At 32.6% G+C, this 24,770-nt stretch overlaps 1 protein-coding gene across 5 annotated transcripts in view; it reads left to right on the forward strand.

Moving 5' to 3' along the window:
* Positions 1-24,770, forward strand: part of ELP4 (elongator acetyltransferase complex subunit 4) — a 252,720-nt gene that overhangs the window by 109,089 nt on the left and 118,861 nt on the right. For all 5 annotated transcript variants that reach the window (XR_012333494.1, XM_073808731.1, XM_073808732.1 and 2 more), the window contains exons 8-9: positions 927-1,035; positions 4,073-4,179. Coding sequence is in view for 4 of the 5 variants with exons in the window: in XM_073808731.1 (XP_073664832.1) it covers positions 927-1,035; positions 4,073-4,179 (216 nt within the window). In the remaining variant the exon portion in view is untranslated. The remainder of the gene's footprint in view (positions 1-926; positions 1,036-4,072; positions 4,180-24,770) is intronic.

Here is a 24,770-nt window from a genome sequence, read left to right on the forward strand (position 1 = left end):
CAAAATTATAAAATTTTATAAACAACAATCTTTTCAACTTATCCTGATCTTCAGATCAAATATTTTTCTAAGGTGTTATAGCCTATAAAATAGTTTTCAAACCTATCACCCTATCAGGAGTTATAAGGAATACTGAACTTTATTAAATAAAATAATTCAAGAAAACCTGCAGATTATTGTGATTATATTTTTAATTATTATATTTTTTATAGCCATGAAATTCTGGGTATTTTAGAACTATTGCTATCTAAAATGTGACATCTTTTATAATGTATTGTTCAGCAGTATTTTTGATTCAGGTCTGGTTGTGTTGGGAAGGAAAGGGTAGGCTACTAGTCTAGTGCTGGTCATCTACAATCTTTTCTTTGCCTTTATCGTTATTACAGAGTCAAATAGCAGCATCTGGAAAGAGAGAATAGAAGACTGCAGAGCTGGCCATGCTGCAGACTCTTAGCTGGACCCTTCCATGCTTCTAATATGATACAGAGGACCTCAGCTATTATAAGGCTGGGACATGGTCCCAATTGACAGATGTTAGCGGGATCTTCCCTTATACATTATACTGTACTATGTACTGCTTCTAAATTTTGATGTTTATCAGATTTTCCGATGGGCACTGGGTAAAGGTAATTTGAAAAAATAATAGTATATGAAAATAAAGGTAGCCTTGCCCCTTAAGACAAGAGAAAAACTATTTTTCTATGAAAACTAAGGTATGCCCCCTCAGCTCTTCAAATTAGAATAGCATACCTACATGGGCCATATTTTTCATCCAGTTTTCCACCTGTGGTAGCTTTAACTTTTAAGTTATTTCTCCATTTTGATAGTCTATCTTCTCTACAATTTGTCATTGAGATGGCATAATGACATTGTCTAGGTGGTGTATTTTAAATATAACATGAGTGTTTTGTTTCTTTGTTTTACAGAATAAAGCAATTATTGCTCGTGTTACAAACTTGTCAGATACAGTAGTTGGTCTGGAATCATTTATTGGTTCAGAGAAAGAAACCAACCCATTATATAAGGATTATCATGGTAAGCAGCATCTTTATAATGGAAAGGGCATGTGCCAATTGCCTGGAAGAATCTTGTCCAGTCATAATATCTACTGTCATGTAGCATGAATTTTATTTTTTAATATATCTGTTAAACTTTTTTCCTTCCTGGCCAATCTTTCATGGCAGCTTGTCACCAAACTACATTATGACTAAGAAGCATAGTAGCTATTTGAAAGGTGTCAAACCCAGATACTAAGGCATGGCTCAGTCAGATGTACATTTTGTCCCTAAAGTTGCTGTGAAATCAGTCTTACTTATTAACCATGTTAGAAATAAATATTATATAAATTCTAATAATAACAGCTATGTATAGTGGTTTATACTTTACAAAGCTTAGCTGTATGATAAATAAAATTCATACTGTATTACAGTTAAAAAGTCTTAGTCAATCACATTTTCAGAAAGTAAACATCTTTTATTATATTAGGACTTTTCTTTGATCATTTTGTTGTTAGAGTTATTAGCAAGTTTTAAAATGTTACCACCCTAGTATAAACACAGGTCAAGTAATCAGGCTTCTTACTTATATTTTTTGACTTTTAATAGTATTTTAGTCATTTGGTTAACTTGGGGATTTTTTAACATAAAAGTTCCTACATAGAACTGTCTCAATAGGGTAAGTTTAGTAGTTATGCTTATCTTAGATCTAAGCTGAATATAGAGTATGGTGAATACTAAATTTTTACCTATTTATCATTCTGAATGAATACTAATTATTGCTATTATTATTGTGGAACTACTATACTTCCATGGAAAACCTTAGTCTAAAGACTGAATAGCTTATTTGAAGCCTGCTACAAGATTGTGTAAGATTGTGATTGTAGGACTGTGGCAGTTTCTAGAGGCTACCAACAAAAGGATTATAAGATACTTATGACCACCAGGGCTTTAAAGAGTTGGCATAAAACCTTTTAAAAAAGTAATAAAATAGCATGATCTAACAATCGAGTATTTTATAAAAGGCTAGAAAATATAAACTGTGAACAATAAATAAAATATAAACTGTGAACAACAAATAAAATAATTTGCCTCATGATCATTGCATAAGTGTGGATGTGGTATATGCCCAAATTAACCCTCTATATAATTCATTTAATATATTACTATTGCTTTGGTAGGAAGAGAACTGTTAAGGTTAAACTATTTCCCTTTTTTTCTTTTTCTAAAATTTGTATTAAACTATATAAAATATTGTATTAGTTTTAGGTCTACAACATAATGATTTGATATAGGTATATATTGAGACATATAATATTGTATTAGTTTTAGGTCTACAACATAATGATTTGATATAGGTATATACTGAGAAATTATTACCACATAATTTTAGTTAACATCCATTACCACACATAGTTACACTTTTTTTTTCTCTGTTGGTGAGAACTTTTAAGATTTACTGTCTTAGTAACTTTCAAATATACAATACAGTATTGTCAACCGTAGTCACCATGCTACACGTTACATCTCCAGGATTTATGTATCTTATAACTGGATAAACTATTTCTTTAATTTATTATTTACATTTTATGTTAAAACAACTGAAGTTAAACATTATCTTTATAAGTTATATCTGAGTATCATTTGTAAGTGCTATGAGTTTATAAATTTAGTAAAATCATATTTTATATTTAAAAAAATATTATTTTGATTGAAACATTTCAAGGGTTGAAAAGCTGTGATTTTTGTGTGCTGAAATCTCTGGATTGACCAATTTTGTTTGCCACAGATTAATGGATGATTCTGATGAAAAGTAAAGTTTCTGTTAATAAGAAGGACCTGATGAATGATTGATTCACTCTGTAAGGCCTCCTGATTTAACAGTTAGCCAAACAAGCACTTACAAGGTTAAAATGAGAAATGTGCAAGTGGAAGTATGGTGTGATTATTTCTAATATATTTTACTAAATAACTCTGTATGAGATATTTTTAATTTGTATGTAAAAGCTGTCTTCTTAATAACACCTTTTGCATTTTCTTAAGTTTAAAAAATTAAGTCAGATATTTTAGTGAATTATTTTTGAAGGGGCCATTTCTAAAGTTAAGCACTTGGAGGTTGACCCTTTTAAGCTAACAATAATACATTACTAAGCATCCAAATACACACACGCACAAAACTATATACTAGAGAAGCAATTATGTAACTAAGATTTATCTAATTTGTTCGAATCTGGATTTCCCTTCTTCCCCCATGTTGAGGGATCAGTGTCTTTGGGATGGTAATTTTTAAATATGGGCTGAGTCAGGCAGAGAGACGCACTGAAGAATCTTCCATGTCTTCATCTGTGGCAAATGACCCCGAGTTTAGTCAGAAACTGCATTAAGCTGCACAAAAGCCATCCAGTGCCCTTGTCAGAAAAAATTAGCAAGTGTTTCTATTGACAAGAGGCCAAAGCTCACGGTTTACCTAGCACTGTTACAAAGCTTATAACAGCTACATAAAGGTCTAACATGCCACAGAAATGAGTGTCTTGGGATGGCATGGGGGTTAATGTTTGATCCTAGAGTGTGCTCTGAAATGTAGTTTTCTTCAATGGTTTGTTCAAGTCATTAATAAGGCATAAAATGAAATACTTTTCATTAGTGCTTCACTGGTTATCAGTAACCCATAAGCTTGTTTTGCTGGCTGCTTACTGGTGCATTTAATAAAATAAAGATCACTCAGTGGTGCCGTGGGCAGCATGCAAGGTGATAGCCATATTTGCTTACTGTAAATACAAGAGAAAATCACACACAAACCGGCTGTAGTTTTGACAAGTATTAAGATCCTTCTTTACATCTGTACTTCTGTACCAAAGTGCAATTAGTTTTCCTCGCACAAGGATTTCTGTTTATCTTATTCTGCTTGATTACTTGAGTATAATCACACCATTTGCTTCATTGCTCCTGGTAGTAAGCTCCAGTTTTAAAAGGGGGAGGATGCTTGTGTGTAAATTTACAGAATTCTGCTGTAAGACTCTTTAATTTATGCATCCAATGACAGCGTTTTTTAATTTTTTTAATTTTCTTTTCACAAGGTTTGATTCATATACGGCAGATTCCTCAGCTTAATAACTTGATTTATGATGTATCAGATGTCAAAGACTTAGCTTTTAAATTAAAAAGGAAGCTATTCACCATTGAGGTAAGAGAGAATTTTTATGTTTGAGTCACAGTCTTGAGGTAAATAGTATCTCTTTTTCTTTTACTTTAATGAAATTCATAGGAGATATTTCATGCTAAATATTTTTAAGTTCTTTTGATGTAACAGAATAATTTTTTTAGACTATCCTTTTTTGTCTTTTATTTTAATGGTATATCATTAGAGTATAGCAAAAATCATTTTGTTTTAAATGTCTGTTAAAAGTAAGGTCCAAACTTACATGAGAAGTATGACGTGCATATTTCCAAGGCTTTCAAAAGCGTGTTTAATTAAATGTTAATGAGCTGTGCTTATTTGTGTGTGGAGTGTGAATGCTACCCACAATTGTGTATGGCTAAGAAAAGAAGATCCTTATCTACATTCTAAAAGCAGTTTTCTTTACTATTAGTGAAATCACCTTTCCTCTTTCCGTGCTGAATAAAACAAAAGTATAATTTACACCAGCGTCTTTAAGTAAATTTTCTACAGAAACTTAAACTTTTTTTGTGACCTTTATGCCATCAATAGTGACAGAAAGTAGTAGTGCAAAAGATTTATTTCAACTTAATCTTGCTAAAGAGCAAATGAACATAGCACTATTAAGCAATTAAAGTTGGTGTATTTATTAATGAAATAAATGCTCAGAAGAGAGAGAGAGATGGCTTCTGGGTGATGTGATAGTTATCAGTATAGTCACTGGTGCAATTTTTTTTAACAAAGACATAAAACAGCCAAGCAGCCTTGACAAACCATTTTGTTTAATCTCTTTTCAAATGAAAAGCTCTTAAGCAGGCCACTTGTCTTAACTGCTTGAAACCATAAAAAGAGAGAATTGCCACCAATAAATTAGCATATTTTTAACTTCATCGTCAAATGATGGTCAATGTGGCTTGGCACTGCTTTGGTGTTTGGGACTTCACCCTTAAGTGACCACTCTGGCCCTTTTTTGACCCTCTGCCCTCTTTAGCTGGCCACTTGATAAGGTAACTTAATGGTGCGCTCTCTTTTTCTCTTTCCCTTCCCATTTGCAAGTGGCACTAACCTATAAATCATTGTAAGGGCCCTATCCAGTGACAAATTAATGTGCCCTCCTCCTAATTAATGGTCATCAATGTCCTTAATTATCTAATCCTATTGAGAGCAGTTAATAGTTAATCAGGCAGCCAGTTCTTCAAGCAGGTCATCTCTGCAGGAGTGTTAGAAGTTTCTCATCTGGGGATGCTCCCTTCAAAAGCCACTTAAAGCCAAAAGAAGGAGAGTGTAGAAATAGTGATTCTTGAGCTAATTTGCCTTAGTTCTCAAAAGGAACCATTGAAATGGAACCCAACACTGTAATTGTTCAACATTGTTTCAGTTTTTCTGACAGAATATTGGGTAATTTACCATAATATTGCTAATGCTTTTAGAGGGATAAAGTTATAGTTGTTAGCATCACAAGGAAAGCATGCCTCCTCATTTTCTTTTAGGTGAAATTTATATATTTAATGAAAGATATAAAATGTTTTTCTCCATGTGGCACCTTTCTCCCAAGATGAGTATTCTGACAACCAGGTCTAAAGTATCATGTCTGTCACCATACACACTAAGCAAGGAGATTCCCTAGTGAAAAAAATATTGCACCCAGAGAAGATGGTTAGCACAGTAACGTGAATCATGTTTATTTTCTCTCTCCCTCTCTCACACAGACACACACACACACGCACACACACGCACACACACACGCACACACACACACACACACACACACACACACACACAAACTGGGTCTTATTTTGGGGGTGAGGAGTAGAAATAAAGGACTTACATGTCAAGTAGGACCTCTCCTTCGAATAACTTTAGGTTCTAATAGTGACTACATTTTACTACACTTTACCACCGGAGCTGGTAAAAGATCTAGGTTTCTGTTCCATTTCCTCTCTCTTCTTCCCACTATCTTAAACTAAGAGAACCGTTATAATTGGTCACCCTATGATTTGGAAGCAGTATTTAAAAACAAAACACAAGTAGGTGGTTATTCTTTATTTTAAGTTAATATTCAATAAAGTTGATCAAATCTTTTACCTTTTTGGCTTATAACCTAAATGAATATGTTTTCTTTTAAGTATAGAAATATAAGTGAAACATATTCTAAATAACTTATTTACTTATACCATAACATTCAATTTGGTGATTAGAAAAAAATGTGAATTAAAGAATCAAACCTAACAGAAGTTATAGGATAAAATCATGTATTTCATGAAAGATTAAGTGCTTTAAATGTAGCATTGTACATTATAAGATGCATATGGAAACAGATAGCAAGTCTTTCGTGATATATTATGGGCAGTGGAAACAAGAGGATTCCTTCATCAAGTGGCAGTGTTTTGATATGCACAACAAATAAATATTTTTTTAAATTGCCTTGATATTTAAAAAATAAGGAGATGTACACTATACTAGTCTGTAAAGTCTGAGGCTATAATATACCAGATACTGAATCCGTGGCTTTCTTTCAGAAGGAAAGGTGGTTTAGCAGGTAAAGCAAAAATAACTTTTCTGATTCCATGCAGGTAGATTTGTTACATGTGGGAATTTACTGTGAGTAACATGGTCTCAAAATGTGGCACAGGTGGAAACAAGGGGCAAAAGAAACAAGTAAAAACCCTCATCTCTATTTTTAGCATCCCTTTTCTTTGATTTATTAAATCATTGCCTTTTTTCATATGAAAACTGAATATGTTTTTACTAATAGCCACCCAGGGCCCCTAACAGGTAGAGCAACTTTAACCAGTAATCTCTAGTTTCTTTGAGTGATTTGGAGAAGGCAAAAGAATATTTCTCCCTTTTTGCAGCATGTATTAGTATTGTCCAGATTCAGGTGGAAGCATTTGTCTAATCACAGTTAATTTTTAGTGATACTTAGTATTCATCATCTATAAAGCTGTATGAATTAGCCCCTCTACAAAAACCATAGCAGGATCATATCTACGGTAATGACACTAAAATCCTGGCATGCATTCTGAATAAGTAAAAGAGAAAGTTTATAGTTGATTCAACATGGCTTCAGGTTAAAAGAAATAACTTTCCAATTCTTTGAATGTTGATAATCCTTGTAAACTATACATAGTAATTCTCTAGCATATCTGATTAACCGTAATATACTACTTATTTCGTGACCTTACCATAGCTCCATTCAATCATAGCTAGCATTTATGAAGCCTTTATTGTGTACCTGGCACTGTTCTGGCTTATTTATATTTTCTATATTGAGATTAAATATTTTATAACCAAAGGCTTTACTAAGGTATAATAATAGACTCAATATATGGAAACTATGTCTTTTTCATCTTTGTATCTATCCCAGAACTAAGAAGGGTCACAGACTTAGTAGGTATAAAATCTCTGCTGAAATATATGTAATATAGATAAATTATGGAGTTTAAAGAATAGCCAAAATAATACAGCTATAAATATTATATAAGTTCCACTGGTCAAGTGACCTATAAACACTACCTTCTCAGTTAAGTTCTAAATGTATAACTTGGTTACATAGCTTCACTTCCAAGATGAAATAACTACTTAGATTTGTATTTTTTCAGCTTCTATAATTTTTGCTTCTCTGATGTTGGGATCATCATTAACCAGTTTTCTGTTTATATTAGTAATTATGATGTAATTATAGTACATAAGAGATTTGGTAAGATTTGAAATGTAGCTGTATTTAATTTGATGACATGATAAGAGCAGCATTTTTACTTGCATTTAAGATTATTGTGCTGTTTTGATTTTGTATTGTTCATTTTGGTCATATCTTAACACACTCTAGTAATCTAATTTTCTAATATAAATAATAATAATATATTACTACATTAGGTGCAGACCCTATTAAGGTTGTTACAAACAAGGTTTCTGCTTTAGTGATGGGACAGTTTTCTAGCTCTAAGATTCAGTGTTTCTATGTTCAAGTCAGAAAGTATGGTTACTGGGGTATACTGGAATATACAAAAGACATTCACCGTTCACTGCAAATTTTCAGTATAAAGATAAACAATACTTATGTAGGCTTTTAATTGATTCAAAAATAGTGAGTATCATAAATATCATATCTGTGTGGGGTTTGTATGCTAAATGAATATTAAACGTTCAGAAAATCAAAGTAAATCAACCTTATTCACGGTTGTCTTGTCATACTTTGCCCCTAATTCAGAATACAGGACCACAGTACCTCTCCAATCACCAAGAACTTTTTCTCACAGAATAATTGATCAACCTGTATTTATTAAGGAACTATTATTTTTTATGCACTTAGTAGATTCATTCTTAAGTATTAAGACCAGAATAGTATATGCCATCCATATAGATTAGCTTTATATTAATACTACAGTATACTTGATATGATTCAATGGAATTATTTGAAATTTTTACATATTAGAAAAGCATAAACTTTTGCAAACTACAAGGGTGTCAGTCACTGTGACAACCTTGGACAATTTAGAGTGTTGCATGATATCTTTGGTCCTAGGTTTCCTTACTCCCCTACACTTTTTTAACAGCTTTTCTAGTTCTTAAATGAGAAGTAGAAAGGTGACTGTATGTTTACCATATCTAGAGGTAGAGGGAAGGGAGAGTTAACTTATATGTCAATTCACAGTTGTATCACAAAAATTTAAAAAATGGAAACACAAATGTCTGGCTCAGGAGCATTATTAGGTTGTAGTATCATGAACCATGTAGTCCAAATATACCTTTTCTGATAATGATGCCCTCCACAAATATTGATTGGTATTTCAAATCCCACATATACTGCAGTTAGCAAAAAGAAAACCAAAGTGGAACACAGACATCTGTTCTTATAGATAAAATCATTTGTCAAAAGTAAACCCAAATTGACATTCTTTAACAGTAGAAATATCATTTTATACTGTTCACATTTTAATGTTCATTATGTTATCATCCCCATATTTACACTTTAATTCCCAAGTGATGTAGACATACAGTAATGTCATATAGGTTTCACAGAATCTCCAGAAGCTGGGTTACTACTATGCTCTATATATTTCACATGTCATAGTGAGCCTATCAAAACTGCATACCACCTTAAAGGGAACACAGTTTTGAGACTCTGTCTAATCCTATTTCTTCCCACTTTGGAATCTTAATTAGAAGAGATAAGAAAAAAAAAAACATCATTTAACTAAATTATTGTCCTGAATCTGTAGCAAAAGGTATAATCCGAAATTGGGCCAATTAGTGAACCCATAGTTAGCTATGCTGCAGCGAACAATTTGATTAGATCTGACACCATCCTAGTTCCCACTGTTGTTTTGCCAGGTATGATGGTCAGACTTCAAAGAGCTTGAGGCATCAGCAGGGCAAGGTTTGGAGGCCAGCTTAGGTCCGGTTGTTAATCTCTCTGCTAAAACCACAGCAGCTCTCACACAAAACAAGCTTACACGACACAATCATGCGGTATTAAAGTTAGGGTTGAGTCATGCCAATTTGCCTTTGATTTTTTGATGATTGACCAAAGATGGCTACATGACTAGACACATGCTAAAAGTATACTGATTAGGTAAGTTCCCAAAATATTTGAAGTATTTTTTAACTTCCTATATAAATGTTGTGAAAGCTTATTCCCTTTGATCAAACTTCCAAAGTAATGGTACTATATTGAGGGGGGAGAGGGAATGAGTATTTCTTACTGGCAGATTGAATCCCAAACTTTTCACTTACTGCTTCATAAAAATTTGTCTTTACATTAATAATTCCTTAAGGAGAATGTAAAAGGAAATAAAAGGAAATTGTTTCTAAGTGGTAAGCTTTTTAAAACCTATTAAGCGTGTTGAAAGAAAAAACATTTTTCCCTGCATCATTTATCTTCACTACAGTTTTTCTGAAATTTCTTTATAATTATTTTCCACTTAAATGTTGAGTAAAGTGCCCTTCCAGGACGTGATTGCATAAGTGTTCTTTTCTCTGCACTCTGATTTGTTGGAATATTGCAGCAATAGTGACATGTTTCCATTCTGAGAAGAGCCTAAGGCTGCTTTAGTATTATTCCAAATGATTGAAGCTGCCATCTTGCTGACTTTCCCTTAGGCAGCATAAGGCCTGTTTGCTTTTGTGTTCATTTCACATGCTTCCTGTGAGTTTGGCTGGCAGAACATCAGTGCTTCTCTTGGCAAGGAAGAGTAAATTCATGTTTGGCTATTACATATCTTAAAGTTCCTGTATGGTCAGCAACACCTAAGATATTAAACTTGTAATTCATTACATGAAATGAATCCTGTTTCTTTGAGAGATACTTTTAAATATCTTATGACACCTTGACTTTGAATCATTTCTATAAAAAAATCGTCCTTTTATAAATTGAACTTAAGGTCTAATATTTCACACTGCACTATTTTTTATACTAATTCCTGCTGCATTTTACTTAGGAAATTTAAGGAAAGCATATATTTGAATAGCGAGATAGTTGTATAAAGCAAAAGTCAAATACTTAGAATCTTGCCAAATAGTCTTCAGTCCATGGGTCTCTCCTAAAGATCCTGTGGTACCTACTGTAGTGCAGTAATCTCACCTTTGAGACCAGGATGATACAGATTTAGCATTGCATAAGGGTGCAAGTAGAAAAATATCTCTTCTTCTTCCTAAATTTTGCAGATACAAACATTTTTGTATGTGTTCTATGATGTGGCTCCAGGAAAATTATATTGCAGTACTTCAAGGATTTTTTTTTAAAGCCTTTGTAGAACTGCTGTAGCAGAATTCACTCCGTTTACATGTTATTCCCTGAAACACTTCCCCCCACAATGTGTTACTTATAGTGTCTAAGGAGGATAGGAAAAGAGAAAACAAAAAATGATGACAAATCATGGCTGTCCCATTTCATCAGCTAAATGCATTTTTATGTTCCTAGGAGGTAAGAATATATATTTTACTAATATAGCCTCCAAGGTACTTGAAAGAGTAAGAAATACATAGCAGAGCTTAATAAAGATGGTATCCATGAGCTTTTTGATTGATATAGGTAGCTTTGAGGATACTTTTATACCAAAAACATCCTTAGTCCTTCAATGTCTTTGCACAGCAAATGTCCAGAATATTCATTCCTCCATTCCTTTTATGGCTTTTTCTTATCGCTGGATTATAGACTAAATAGTCCAGTCTCCTTCTTAGAGAGGTCTTCCCTGACTGGCCCATCTGAAGTACTGACTCAGCTACCTTCTATCATGTACCCTATTTTAATTCATAGTGTAACACTTATGTATTACTATAGCTGTTTATCAGTTAATTTGTTTATTTTCCCAACCTCACTCAACCTTACCTGTTGTAAGCTTCACAAGAGTAGGGACATACTCTGTCTTGTTTGCAGCTAAATCCTGAGCGTGTGTAGTAGGCGTTCCATAAATATTTGTTAACCTGTTAAAGCGCTATTTTTAAAGTAACTTGTATCTATCATAACTTTCTTTAAAAATGTGTGTTGAGTATCTCATTTATTCTAGGCATTGTGTTGGGTACTTTCACATACATTACCATATTTAATTCTTTTTTGATCCTCATAGGAACCCTTGCCATAGGCATTATAATGCACATTCTAATAAGGAGACATAAGGAGTTATAAAACAGTCCCAAAGTCATAGAGCTGTGCTTGTAGCCAAGACTCAATTCAGATCTTCTGACTCCATGTGCAGAATCATACTGGAAAGTTAACATGTTCAGGAGCTCTGCTAATAATTATTAATAAAAAATTAAAAGTTTGATTGAGTGTTTAACAGAGTCCTGAGACTACTACATGTGCTTTACAGACATTTCCTCATAGATCTCACAACGCCACGTACCACTATTACCTATACTATACATGCGAGGAAACTTAAGGTTCAGAGAGATCAAGCAACTTAACTTAGCCAAAGACACAGAGTTAATACTAACTGACAGAAATGACACTTACATTCAAGTCTGTTTTATTCCAAAGCCTGTGCTCTTAACCACTAACTACTCACCACACCCCAAGATGAACCACCATCTCATCTTCAGTACATAAGCCAAAAAAGCCTCTGCCCTGATAAAAAAGAACGAACCTCCAAAAAATGTGTAGGTATATATGTAGGTGCGTACATATATGTACAGGTAAACATAACGTGTGTATGTATGTATACGTGCATATTTATACATAATCTTTTAACATTCAAGTTAAAAATTCTTTTGTTCCTAACAAGAATTTCTACTCTAGTTTTATAAATACATTATAAAACTCAGACTGGATTTATCTTAGCTTCTCTGTTATATAATATTTTGCTATGTTATGTGTGTATGTTGTGTGTGTGTGTGTATACACACACATATAGCAAAATATTTTATATATATATATATATAATTAAGGTCGCGGGGTTGTTCTTTCCTCATTTTTTACTTACTTCTGGTATATTACTTACTTCTGGTAGGTGTTTGGTTTTTTTTTTTTGGCTGTGTTGGGTCTTCATTGCTGTGTGTGGGCTTTCTCTAGTTGCGGCGAGTGGGGGCTACTCTTCATTGCAGTGGCTTCTCTTGTTGTGGAGCACGGGCTCTAGGCACGCGGGCTTCAGTAGTTGTGGCACGTGGGCACAGTAGTTGTGGCTCACAGGCTCTAGAGTGTAGGCTCAGTAGTTGTGGCACACGGGCTTAGCTACTCCGCAGCATGTGGGATCTTCCCAGGTGTCCCCTGCATTGGCAGGCAGATTCTTAACCCCTGAGCCACCAGGGAAGCCCAGGTAGGGGTTTTTAATAGAAAAATTAATTCATAAAAACTAAAACCTTTTACTAAAACACTATCCACTTCTTCAGGATTTCTAGATCTTAGCTAAATAAGGTGGGGAAAGTATTCTATACAGAGAAATATGGTTCCCTTATTCTAGTCAACTGTATTGATATGGTTCAAAAGTATCCCAAATTTAGTAACAATATATTATTATTATATTCACTTAAGTTCTACATTCAGGTACTTTTTTTATTAAAGTATAATTGACATCATTCAGGTACTTTTTCAAATATTAATTTGCTCATAGATAGTTACCATGTTTTTATATTACATTTTATATTTTTCTAAATTATTTTAATGTATCATCTTTGGAGCATCAAAAATTATCTTCAGATAATTAAGATGTATACAACTTATAGTAAGAGTCAACCAAATTCAGTTTTTCAAAAATTAAAAAAAATTTTATAATTTTGCCCCCCCGTTTATAATAACTGGTTCTAATGAAGGTTTGATCCATTCATACTAAAACTTTTTTTTCTGTTGCAAATGTTTCATTTATTGGAAATTCTTTGAATACCACCTTTAAGCAAAATTAAACAGTAAATCTTATGATCACAAAATATTTTCCTTTTATAGAGTAATATTACTAAAAAAGTTTCCTATAGTTTAGTAATAAGAAGAAATTGTGTTCCTCATTAAGGAAATATGAGATTAAATATAAATTATTAATTTTTAAAAGGCAAGATTTGGGGGACCATAATAAATAATTAAGAGAAACTGGGATGTAATGGAAATGCCTTTGGGCATACAACTAGTAAAGCAGTTCTCTTATTTAAGTAGAAATTAAAATTTTGTCAAAGTTATTACTGTCATAACTCTCTGCCACAGTGGACATTCCGTAGAGTAGCCAGTTCAGGTTCTTTGTATCTGGTACAGTGAAGTTCACTGAACTGTTTTGTCAGGTGCTGTCAAGTCAACCCACCATTGTTGTAGAGAATCAAACTAAATCATTTTGGCATGAGCCTTCCAGAAATAAGATACCCAATATACATGGTTTAATGAAATTGAGTATTTGGTTTCAACTTTTTTAAGTATGTCAAAAATATATTGCAGTCATTCAGAAATTTCTGAGTAAATCAGTTGAAATATCTGACCCTATACTTTACTGAAAATTTGTTTTGAATATCACTACTTAATATGAAAAACACTTGGAATGTATTTGTCTGTGTTTTGTTAGGTATATGATTCTTCACTAAACATTTCAAAGTAGTAAAAGTTACAATTGTATAGTCATTTAGTAAAGAGAGAGGAGGTATCTGTTAATAAAATTAAAATTTTCTGTTGTAAAATGAAGCTAGTATCAAGTTTGATTTAGCTATTTTTGTCTCCAAAGGTTATTATCAAAAACAAAGTTGTATTTGATTAGATTTTAAGAACTTAATAAATTGTTTATGAATCTTCTAAATGTTTACTTCTTATATAATTAGAAAAATAGCTTATCTTTGTGATCAATAGTTATTTAAAAGGCATTATTATAGTGTAGACTTAAATACCTCAAAATTTTTATTTACTTATTTTGATAGGGGCATTTTTTTGTTGATATTCCTGCTCAGTAATCTAAGGAATATTTTACCAACTTATACTGTAGCTATGGTGTAGCACTGAAAAAGCTTTTAACAAAAAGCCTCTTGGTGCAATTAAAGGTCACTTGTACATATTATAATAGACTACTAATTTACAAGATCATTGTGAAGGGTCAATGCTATAGCATGAAATGGATTGCCCTTGGTGAGCCTGTAAATAAATGTGTCAACTTATCTTGTATTCAGTGGGCAAAGGAAAAAACTAACATGATACTAGTTTATTAATATTTTTATAAACAGTTGCTAAAATGTCCAGCAAAACCAAATGCACTAGTGCTATATTATTGACATAAATAATTATAGAAAATTATTAGAGTATATAACTACAGTTTTTAAGGAAAACTGCTCACACACACATAAATGCACACAAATTTTTTAATTAAATATATGGATCATGTTCAGGTATAGATAAACACAGCACAGTGGTAGTGTTTAAATGGCCTTTACCAAAAAGCTAACATGTTTCAAAATGGCTAAGTTGTACATACTCCCTTTTCTCTGTAATGAAGTTCAAAACTTATCAGCGATAGGTATGAAAAAGGCATCGATAATGACTTATTTTAGTTATCTTTCGTAGCCTTTCCAATGCTCTTAGGGAAAAAAATGGTAGTGCAGAAGACATATGAATAATGATCTTTGCTAAATGAATTTAGGCATCTGATTTTTCAATAAATTAAGACTTTAGGATTAAAATAAAAGTAATGATGAAAAGAAGATAGTTTGTACTTTAAAATAATTATATTTATATTTTACATGTTTTATATATATACTTATGAGCTGTACCTAATTTTTTATTCTCAAAATAATATCAAATTAGTAAAAATACACTAATGAAATAAATTTACCAGCACTTTCTAGATTCTTCCCTCTGAATTTGGCCATTCAGACACACAACAACTCTACACTCCTAATTTTCTTTCTGGTTTCTGTGTACTATCAAAAATGAAAAAAATTGGGGCTTCCCTGGTGGCACAGTGGTTGAGAGTCCGCCTGCCGATGGAGGGGACACGGGTTCGTGCCCCGGTCCGGGAAGATCCCACATGCCGCGGGACGGCTGGGCCCGTGAGCCATGGCCTCTGAGCCTGCGCGTCCGGAGCCTGTGCTCCACAACGGGAGAGGCCACAACAGTGAGAGGCCCGTGTACCGCAAAAAAAAAGAAAAAAAAAAAAAGAAAAAAAAAAAAGAAAAAAAAAAAAAGAACTGTACTCCTCAAATATACTAGATATCTAATACTAGATAGGAAATGAAAAAAATATAATTTTTAGTTAAAAAAATGTGATCTATTTTAATCATAATTTCATTATGGTCGTTTTATTGCCATTTGAAAACTATTTTGAACACTTTATCTTAAAAGATGTATGATAATAAACATTCTATAAATGTCAATAAGAGTTTTCCAGTCTTATTCCTTAAGGGCACTATTAGATTTGGACTAAATTTGTGAAGTCCTCCAGAGCTGAGAGCAATCAGTCCTAATTCCTGGATTTAAAGTACCTATACCTTCTAACCCACTTTGACCCAGTAAGTGACTGTTAATATGTCTGGTCTTCTCTGGCCAATAGAGCTGATTTTATTGCCTAATATGTTTTCCTGGCTTTTAACAGAAAAATATTGTAAAAGATTTTTAAGACTTATGAGTTAGGGATGAAATAATTATGTACAATGGAATTTGAATACAGCATCTTGGATATTCTACAATTCATATTTAAATACATATTGGCAACAAAGCAACTAATATCACTTCCATAATAACAGAATATATAACTATCATTAGTGAAGAATCATCCCATTGACCTCTTTGTGCATGTGGAACTGACAAGTACCAATATAGTTCTTTAGTCTGGCTTCTTAAGAATTTTCTCCTGGGAAACCATTGGGATCCAGATAGAAATTTAAGGACAATCATATTTAGAAGAAAATCTTTACAGGGCATAATTTATAACTGAATGCATTTCCTCCACATGTCCTATTGGCTTAATGTGTAATTCAGTCAAGAAACAGAAAGGGTGCATGTAAAGATATTTTGGAAATGTGATCTACTCTTCACAGCCATAAATATGGGCCATTTCTTTGCCTTAGCATGCAATTATTATAACATTCCCATCATTTTATTGGAAAGGTTCTTAAGCTTTGCTCCATGTAAAATTAGGTAAGTAAAAGGCAATTTTAAACCAGCTATGCCTCTGATGCTTTAAAGCAAGAGGTTAGCAAACTATGGCCTGTGGGCCAAATCCAGCCCCGCAGTTTTTTAAAATAAACATTTATTGGAACACAGCAAGACTTTTTTAGTTTATGTATTGCCTGTGGCAGCTTTCACACTATACCACTAAGTTAAGATCTTATGGCATACAAGGCCAAAAATATTTACTATATGGTCATTTACTGAGAAAGTTTGCTATAAAGAAGAACCCCTACTTGAGAAGGCTACATACTTTAAAGAATATTTATTGAGGGAATTGTCAATTAGGGGATGTGATTTGTAGACATAAAATTAAGCTCTATTTGAGTAATAAAGAATTCACATGATCATTTGATCGTTTGCACTTTTAGAATTAATGCAGGTGTCTCTGAGAATATACCTAGATTTATTAAAAGGTTAAAATTGGAAGGGAGCTTAATGTGCTTCAAAGCCAGCTTCTTATTGTGTGCACATATTTTCCCACTTAGCCGCTCTGTAATCATGTGGAACCCACTTTCTTAGGGGCAACCCATTTCAATCTCTGCCAATGACAGTTGCTAGAAAATTCTTTCAGACACTAAAACAATGTCCCACCCATTAGTACTAATTCTGCTTTCTGAAGCCACACATTAATTGCTATTTTGTATATACTATCATCCGATTCATAATAAACATCTAATATGTGAGAAACAGTTCTAATTTATGTATATATCTTCTTAGTTTTCCTTAGATTTTTATTTCTTTTTTAAAACATCAATTAAATTAACCATTTTGTGGTATTTATTGTATATTAGAGTCTTAAACATGAAGCCCATATAATTTTTACAACATCCTTTAGAGGAACTTTTTAAAACAAAAATAAAGCATTAATTAGAAACATTAAAGTAGTGGTCCTGAATTCTGATGTAAAAAGGGTAAATTACAGGTTCATACAATTTTAATATTAAAATTTGATGTTTTACTTGTAGCATGTTTGAATTCACAAATGGGCTTCAGGTGATTAAAAGTGATAAAATCAACATTAAATGTAATTTTTCAACTTTATTATTATAATCTATTTAAGATTAATTTACTATACAGTAAGTTAATGAAAATGTATCATTAAACTTTTGATGGCTGAATAATAAGAGGCATATAGATATATTTCTAACAAGTATTAATTTTATCAGCAGAAGTATACCCCCCAACAATTAGCTGCTCATTATCCACACTACCTAGTATATATATAATTGATAGTCAAATTAAAACAGTAAGTTTAAGTGGACACTATGGATCAAGAAGTTTTGCTTATTTCTTGGTTTTTTTTTTTAAAACTGTAGGAATTTCTTAGGCAAAGAAATGTTATATTGAAGCTTAAAATGTAAATATATTATTAAAAGTAATTTGGGGACTGATGAGATTATTATGAAGTCGTAAGAGACTTGAGTTGGATTCTTGCAGCATTTAATTAGGAAATTTAAACATGTAAGGACAGTTTACTCAAAATTGCTTTTATTTAAGTTCATGCATATTATTATTTTTTAAATAATTATATAAAGATTAGTGACCATGGCATTTAAAAACTGTTTTAAAATTAGATAAAACAAAACTCTTTTTCAAAGGTGTTTATAATATAGAATAGAAAAGAAGATTGCATGAAACCACACAAAAAGGACTCAACTACGTGTTTTCAGCCTAATAAAAATGTTGTAAAAATACTTGTAAGCTTGAAAATCACACTAGCTATTCTTGTTTCAAATTCTGTTTAATATATTGTTCTGTATGATTTTATAATAAACAGATTACTCCTTGAACAGGAATTAAGAATAAAGCTGCCAGGAAGGGGTTTTGTTGTCAGAGTAGTTCCCGCCTCATGTTTTGTAAGAGATTTCATGGTCCCATTGTAAAGAGTAGATGATTTAAAACGTGTTCCCAAGATAAACTTTCCCATTGTCATTAATGAGGATGGATAATACTGAGTGACAAGTGCATTAGGAATGACACAGAAAGAGCTGTTAGATTTGTCAGAGCATATCACTTCAGGCAGTGACACTTGAGGACATTCTTTTTGTGGATATTTGGTTGGGGGGGGTGAGGGGGGAGGTCTGATTTAAAGATACCAAGGTTTGTGTTTACTAATAGAATAATGCATTTTACAATTTATAAATATATATTTTCCAGTGTTTAGAAAATATTTGGAAGTTTCTTTAGTTAAGCTCGTCCACATTTTAAGTTTATGCTGATTTCTTCCTAAGAAAGTCATCAAACTGTATAACATTTAAATATTCAAATATTTCCACGAAACTAATTTTTCTCTTTTAAAAAGTCTTTTTTTCTTGGAATATCCAACTGAAGGAAAGATATTTAAAAATAGCATACATTTTAAAAAATATTTTTCTTGCTTACTCTTATAAGAGGGGACTATTCTGCATCACCTTGAGAGTAAAGATTTTGAAATAAGATGACACATGTAATTTATATTGTCTTTCTAAAAATATTTTACTTTAGAGAAACGCATTAAATAGTGATCAATGAACAATTAATAATATATGACTATTCTGGTATTTAAAGTATTTCCAAACTGTAGCATGCCTCTCAATTTCGATTTTGAACATGCAATTGGTCACTTTTTCGCCTTGATTCATCTTTCATGCTGCCAACCAAATTTTGTCTTTGTATACCTTTTTGACACTAATAATGACTGAGTCTCTGTTCATTTGAGTTCAAGATTTCCCAAGCGGCGGTTTGGAGCTAGGATAAACTATCTATCATGATTGCATACCACTAATCTGTCTCAACCAAACCATCCTATGACTGAAATTATATTTGACAGTTCACCTCTTCTTGATGAGCCTGAGGTGAACATAGCTACAGACCATCCCTGGGAGGACATGGCAACTACTCCATATGTTAGGGAGGGTCCTTTTATTTGTGAAACAAGACTTAAACTATGCCTGTTACAGAAGAGAGATTTTTCTCTCTCTCTCCCTCTCTTTGTCTCTGTCTCTGTCTCTCTCTCTAATTTTTCTAATTTTCATTAGGATTTCTTTTAACTACAAAACTTTTTTTACTCAAAAATGTTTGGTAAACATTTTCTACCATTATAAGTACTACCTATAGGTTAGTTTTGCTGTGTGTTAAAAACCATAAACTCATTTTTTAAAATATTTATGCTTTCTATAATGTTCTCTTATATATACCACAGTTGTCAAATACCAAAGATTTAGTTTTAGTATTTTCACCCTTACCTAAATGTATCAGTTCTTGAAACACCTCAGTAAATTTTTATATTACAGAATATTTCTAAAAGATTTTAATTCTCTCATTTTAACATAAAAATATTTTTCGAATTCTTTATTTTAAAGATTAAAAATAGATTTAAAGAGAACAATAAATTGAACACTGTCAAAGGAAATATTATTATAATTTTTTGATAAAGATCCTTATGTAGGCTTAATCGTCATTTTTTACCATTGCTATGTAGAGTCTAAAGAAAAATGGCTACCTATGAAAATAAACTTAATTACTGCATTATGTCCTTGTAAAAATATCTTTCTTTTGGAATCAGAAATTATCAAACATTTTAAGATGATGGACAAGGAGATGTTAAAGACTTACTGTTAATACCCTGGAAAAAGAGAAATCTGCAGTAATTTTCAAGGATGTGTATGGGGGGGGTTAATAGTAAGGCTACTGTTAACAACCAACATGGAGGACCAAGTGAACAACAGATTTAAATTGGAAAAGGAAGGACTGGGGTTATTTAAATGAAGCTATTTGAATATTAAGTGGATTTTCAAAGACCACACCTAGAAGTTTGTTTTTAAGTGGAGCCTATTTTAATCTGTCCCGGATTGTTGAAATGTGATTCTACCTAAAGATGTTCAAATGGCCTGAGAAGTTTTGCCCATGTGGTTCTGTTAGTTCATCAGAGCAAGCACTTAATAAGTTCGTTCCTAACGGTTCCGGATGCGCAGGCCCAGCAGCCATGGCTCACGGGCCCAGCCGCTCCACGGCATGTGGGATCCTCCCGGACCGGGGCACAAACCCGTGTCCCCTGCATCGGCAGGCGGACTCCCAACCACTGTGCCACCAGGGAAGCCCTGTCCTTTACTTTTAACTAAAGTTTATTATTCCCTGGGAAAGGTTGGTTTTAGTAAGGGCCATATTTTCTACAATTTTATGAAGCACCAATATAATCACTAAGCATTCTGAACAAAGCTTTTCTAAAGCACCTAATGTCAGATAATCATCAACTTTATTTTGGAAATTTCTATGAATTGATTTCCTAGTATCACAGAGATAATTGTTTGGTCAGTATAGTGAGTGGAAACACTTTTATATTTTTGGTTGCAATATAAATTATTTTTAACAAATGAGCTTAGTCTGCTTTAACTTTTGTTATTTTCTACAGTATTTTTATTTTAACTAATATAATGATTACCAGTGAGCTACATAAGAATTCAGTAACATCACCTAAGTATCCTGAAAAAAATTTTTAGTAAACTATATATATATTTCCACATTTTTTTATTTTAACTATATAATTTCTACCAGTGATTGCATAACGTACTTCAGTGACATGTATCTGAAGAAAAGTGAGTACTGTCGAAGTAAATTAGTAAACTATTTATATATGTTCTTTATTCCAAAAGTGATTAAATGAAAAAAGTCTAACTTATACACTGACTCTAATGGTAGGCAGCCTTAATTTTGTGCTAAATTTTAACTCAGGCAGTAAAATCTGTGATCCATTTATCTTACAATAGCCAGTTACTCCTCCCATCTAATTATATGATCATTAAATATACTTTTTTATTATACAATACATCTGCATATTTTTTAAAATAAAATTGCTTCCATTTTTCCCATAAACATCTATTTTCTAATCAGAAGAGTGAATATTACATTGCTTTACAGTAAATATTCAAAAATTTAAAAATGGTAATCATTGAATAGTTATGATTTGATAAAACAATTGCTTCATTTGGAAAGTAGAACTTGTTTATTTTAAATTTAGAAAACAAGCAGATTAATATGATGTTTTGTGTAATATTTAAATAATTATGCTTCTTGTTTTGGGTTTTAATACAACCTTTTTTCAGTACCTTTTAAATATACTTATATGCGTAAGCATGAAAAATGTGACAAGAAAAGAAAGTAAAATGGTCATGCCTTTTAGAAAATAGCTTATATGAAATTATCCTGAAAAATACCTTAATACCATCACATAGGACAAAATCATTGTGCTCTTCAGACTATTTTTAGTAAAATGGCAACACTGAAGTCTTGTGTTTATATCAAGAAGGAATAATTATTTCCCATTAAAATAATTCCATCATTTTTCCTTTAGAAATTGGGATGAAATTTCCTTTGGGTGTGGGCGTGGAGGGGGCGGTGTTTGTAGGGGTGGTTAAGATGGCCTGACATAGGATGAAACCGTTATTTCAATATCATGTGTATACTGGGTCAACTGAAGTTTGGAGGACTAATTACCTGGAAGGCAAGATGATCCATACATTTTTCTTAATTATTCAGTAAATGTTTATGAAAATACTTTTAGGTGACTATTTTACCTAGTTCGGTGCTTTTTATCAAAATACATCCATCATATCTGGTCTCTGGCCACCTCTCCAGGCTCATCTCTTGCCTGAGCTCCCAGTTGCAGCCTGACTCTCACTTGCAGTACCCACATTGGCCCATTCTGTCACTTCCAGGTCTATTGTAAATGCCAAAAATATTCTCCCCTTTCCTCCAAGTATTCTTGCCAGATTGGTCTTAAGATTCATCCTTTAATTCTTGAAGTAGATGTCACTTCTTCTAAAATGTCTTTCCTAATTCTCCAAGACCAAGTTAGGTAGCCCACCTGTTTTCCCAGAATGTCTTGTAAATTATGTCTGGTGTAGCACTTATAACATTATTTTAATTTCCTGTTTCCCTGATGTCTCTCTACCATACTGTAACCTGGTGACAGAAACTGTGTCATATTCTTATTCACTAATGCATCCACAGCACCTAACACAGGATCTAAGACACAAGAGGAATTTAGTGTTTGTTGAATGAAAAACTAATAATATGTGGAACTCTGCTAAATATCTGACTACATTGCCTTTTTTAAAAACTGTCATAACAATACTTAACGTGAGATCTATCCCTTTAATAAAATTTTAAGTGTACAGTACATTATTGTTGACTATAGGTACAATGTTGTACCCTGACTCCATCTTTAACTAGCTCTCTGTGTGGGTCTGAGTTGTCTGCTCTTGGGGGAAGAGCACTAGTCCTCAATCCTCAATGCCCAAACCCAAGGCAACCCTTTCCATGCCATATTAGCCATACCAAACTGTTTAAATTTTCCCTAATTACCAAACTGTTTCTTCTTGTTAAGGTTGGACTACTCCCCTCTATCAGCCTGAAGTTAAAAAAATAAAAAAAAACTATAGCAGTTAACTCAATCTATCCTTCTTGGTGAAGATTTTTCTAGCTCCTTCTCCGTTCCATTCACCCTTCCCTGCCAATATTGACTTCTTTCTAAATCTTTGGCTTACATAAAACTTACCTTTTTAATGAGAAAGTATGTTGCTTGATTCATTAAAACCCTATTAAATAAATTTAATGTTGTTTTTTTTAGCTAGTCTGTATTACATCTCTAACTCTTCCCTCTATAGACCTCTTGTAGAGATTCAGTATGGCTACCTATCAGGATGACTAATTAAAGCCAAACCAACTGAGCATTTAAAATGTATCCTTGAAATAGAGGGGAGGTGCCAAGTTGATAACATCTTGATAACATTGGATAGTAATATCCCATGGGCTTACATATTCATTGTTCCCAGTCAATTGACATTTATATCTATTATCACTTGAGTGAAACATGATTAATTATTTTATGATAATTTGAATCACTGTTTAGAATTCAGATTGGAAGTGTTGTGTCCTGACCATCTTCTTTGACCATTCCTTTAGAGGATTTGGAGCCACTCTGCTATTGAAGATGATTTTTCCTTCCAGTTTCTTACACAATAAACCTCATTGTTTCCAAATAGGAGACTCCTTCTCCCTCTCTCTAAGAATAATAATTTTATGCTGCAGACATCAAAGATGAGGACAAAAATGTCACATTGTGATTCTGTCTCAATGACACTTCACAATAATACAAAGTGAAAAATTCAAGCAAAGAAAGCCTTTTGCTTTTTCCATTGGTGTCAAAAGTCATGTTTCTCGAGGTTGTCTTTTTTTTCCTCTAAAATGGGCATTAATATAGCCATTTTTTAAAACTAGCCATTTTTATATCATTTATAAAGTTGTAATTGTATCTTGAAATTTTATTCATAAAATATTTCCCAAAAATCACTGTTTCGCATAAGGTTACTTTCTTCCTAACCAAGAAATAGGAATTGTAGTTCCCACTTTTTAATTAACTCCTAGCTATTTTAGTTGGAGATTTATTGCCCTAATTCATATGTAACGTGTTTATCACATAGGAAACATTTTTTTAAAAAATGGGTTAGTAATTTTGTATAATGTTATAATTATATTTCTCATCAGGATAATTATGTAAAAGTAAATAAAGGTAGGGCTAAGGTAATACCTAATTTAGGATGCCTTTCAAATGTATAATGCTTGTAATTAAAGATTTCAAGTAGAAAGTAAAGGGCCTTGGTTTCCTTACACATCAGCCTAATTTTCAAAATAAAACCGTAAAGTTAGCTGAATGGTTTCTTTGATTACACATTTACACATTGAATCACAAACTGTCCACTTAGAAGATTTTTGAGGAAAAAAAAAATTTGTTAATGTGTCCCTACACTACAGAACAGAACTTAAAACATGAATTTTATAGCTCATCTAACATGCAAGGTTAAAAGTAGAAATCATTTTAACCGGCCTAGTGCCATCAGAAAGTATTTAAGATTTACAATGGGAAGTATATAAGTATTCATTTTATATTACTTAAACAACTGGAAGAAACATCACACACTTTCAGTCATTAAAAGTAAATATCATGGGCTTCCTTGGTGGCGCAGGTTAAGAATCCGCCTGCCAATGCAGGGGACATGGGTTCAGGCCCTGGTCC

This window comes from Tursiops truncatus, chromosome 8 (genome assembly GCF_011762595.2).
Source record: "Tursiops truncatus isolate mTurTru1 chromosome 8, mTurTru1.mat.Y, whole genome shotgun sequence".
NCBI lineage: Eukaryota > Metazoa > Chordata > Mammalia > Artiodactyla > Delphinidae > Tursiops > Tursiops truncatus.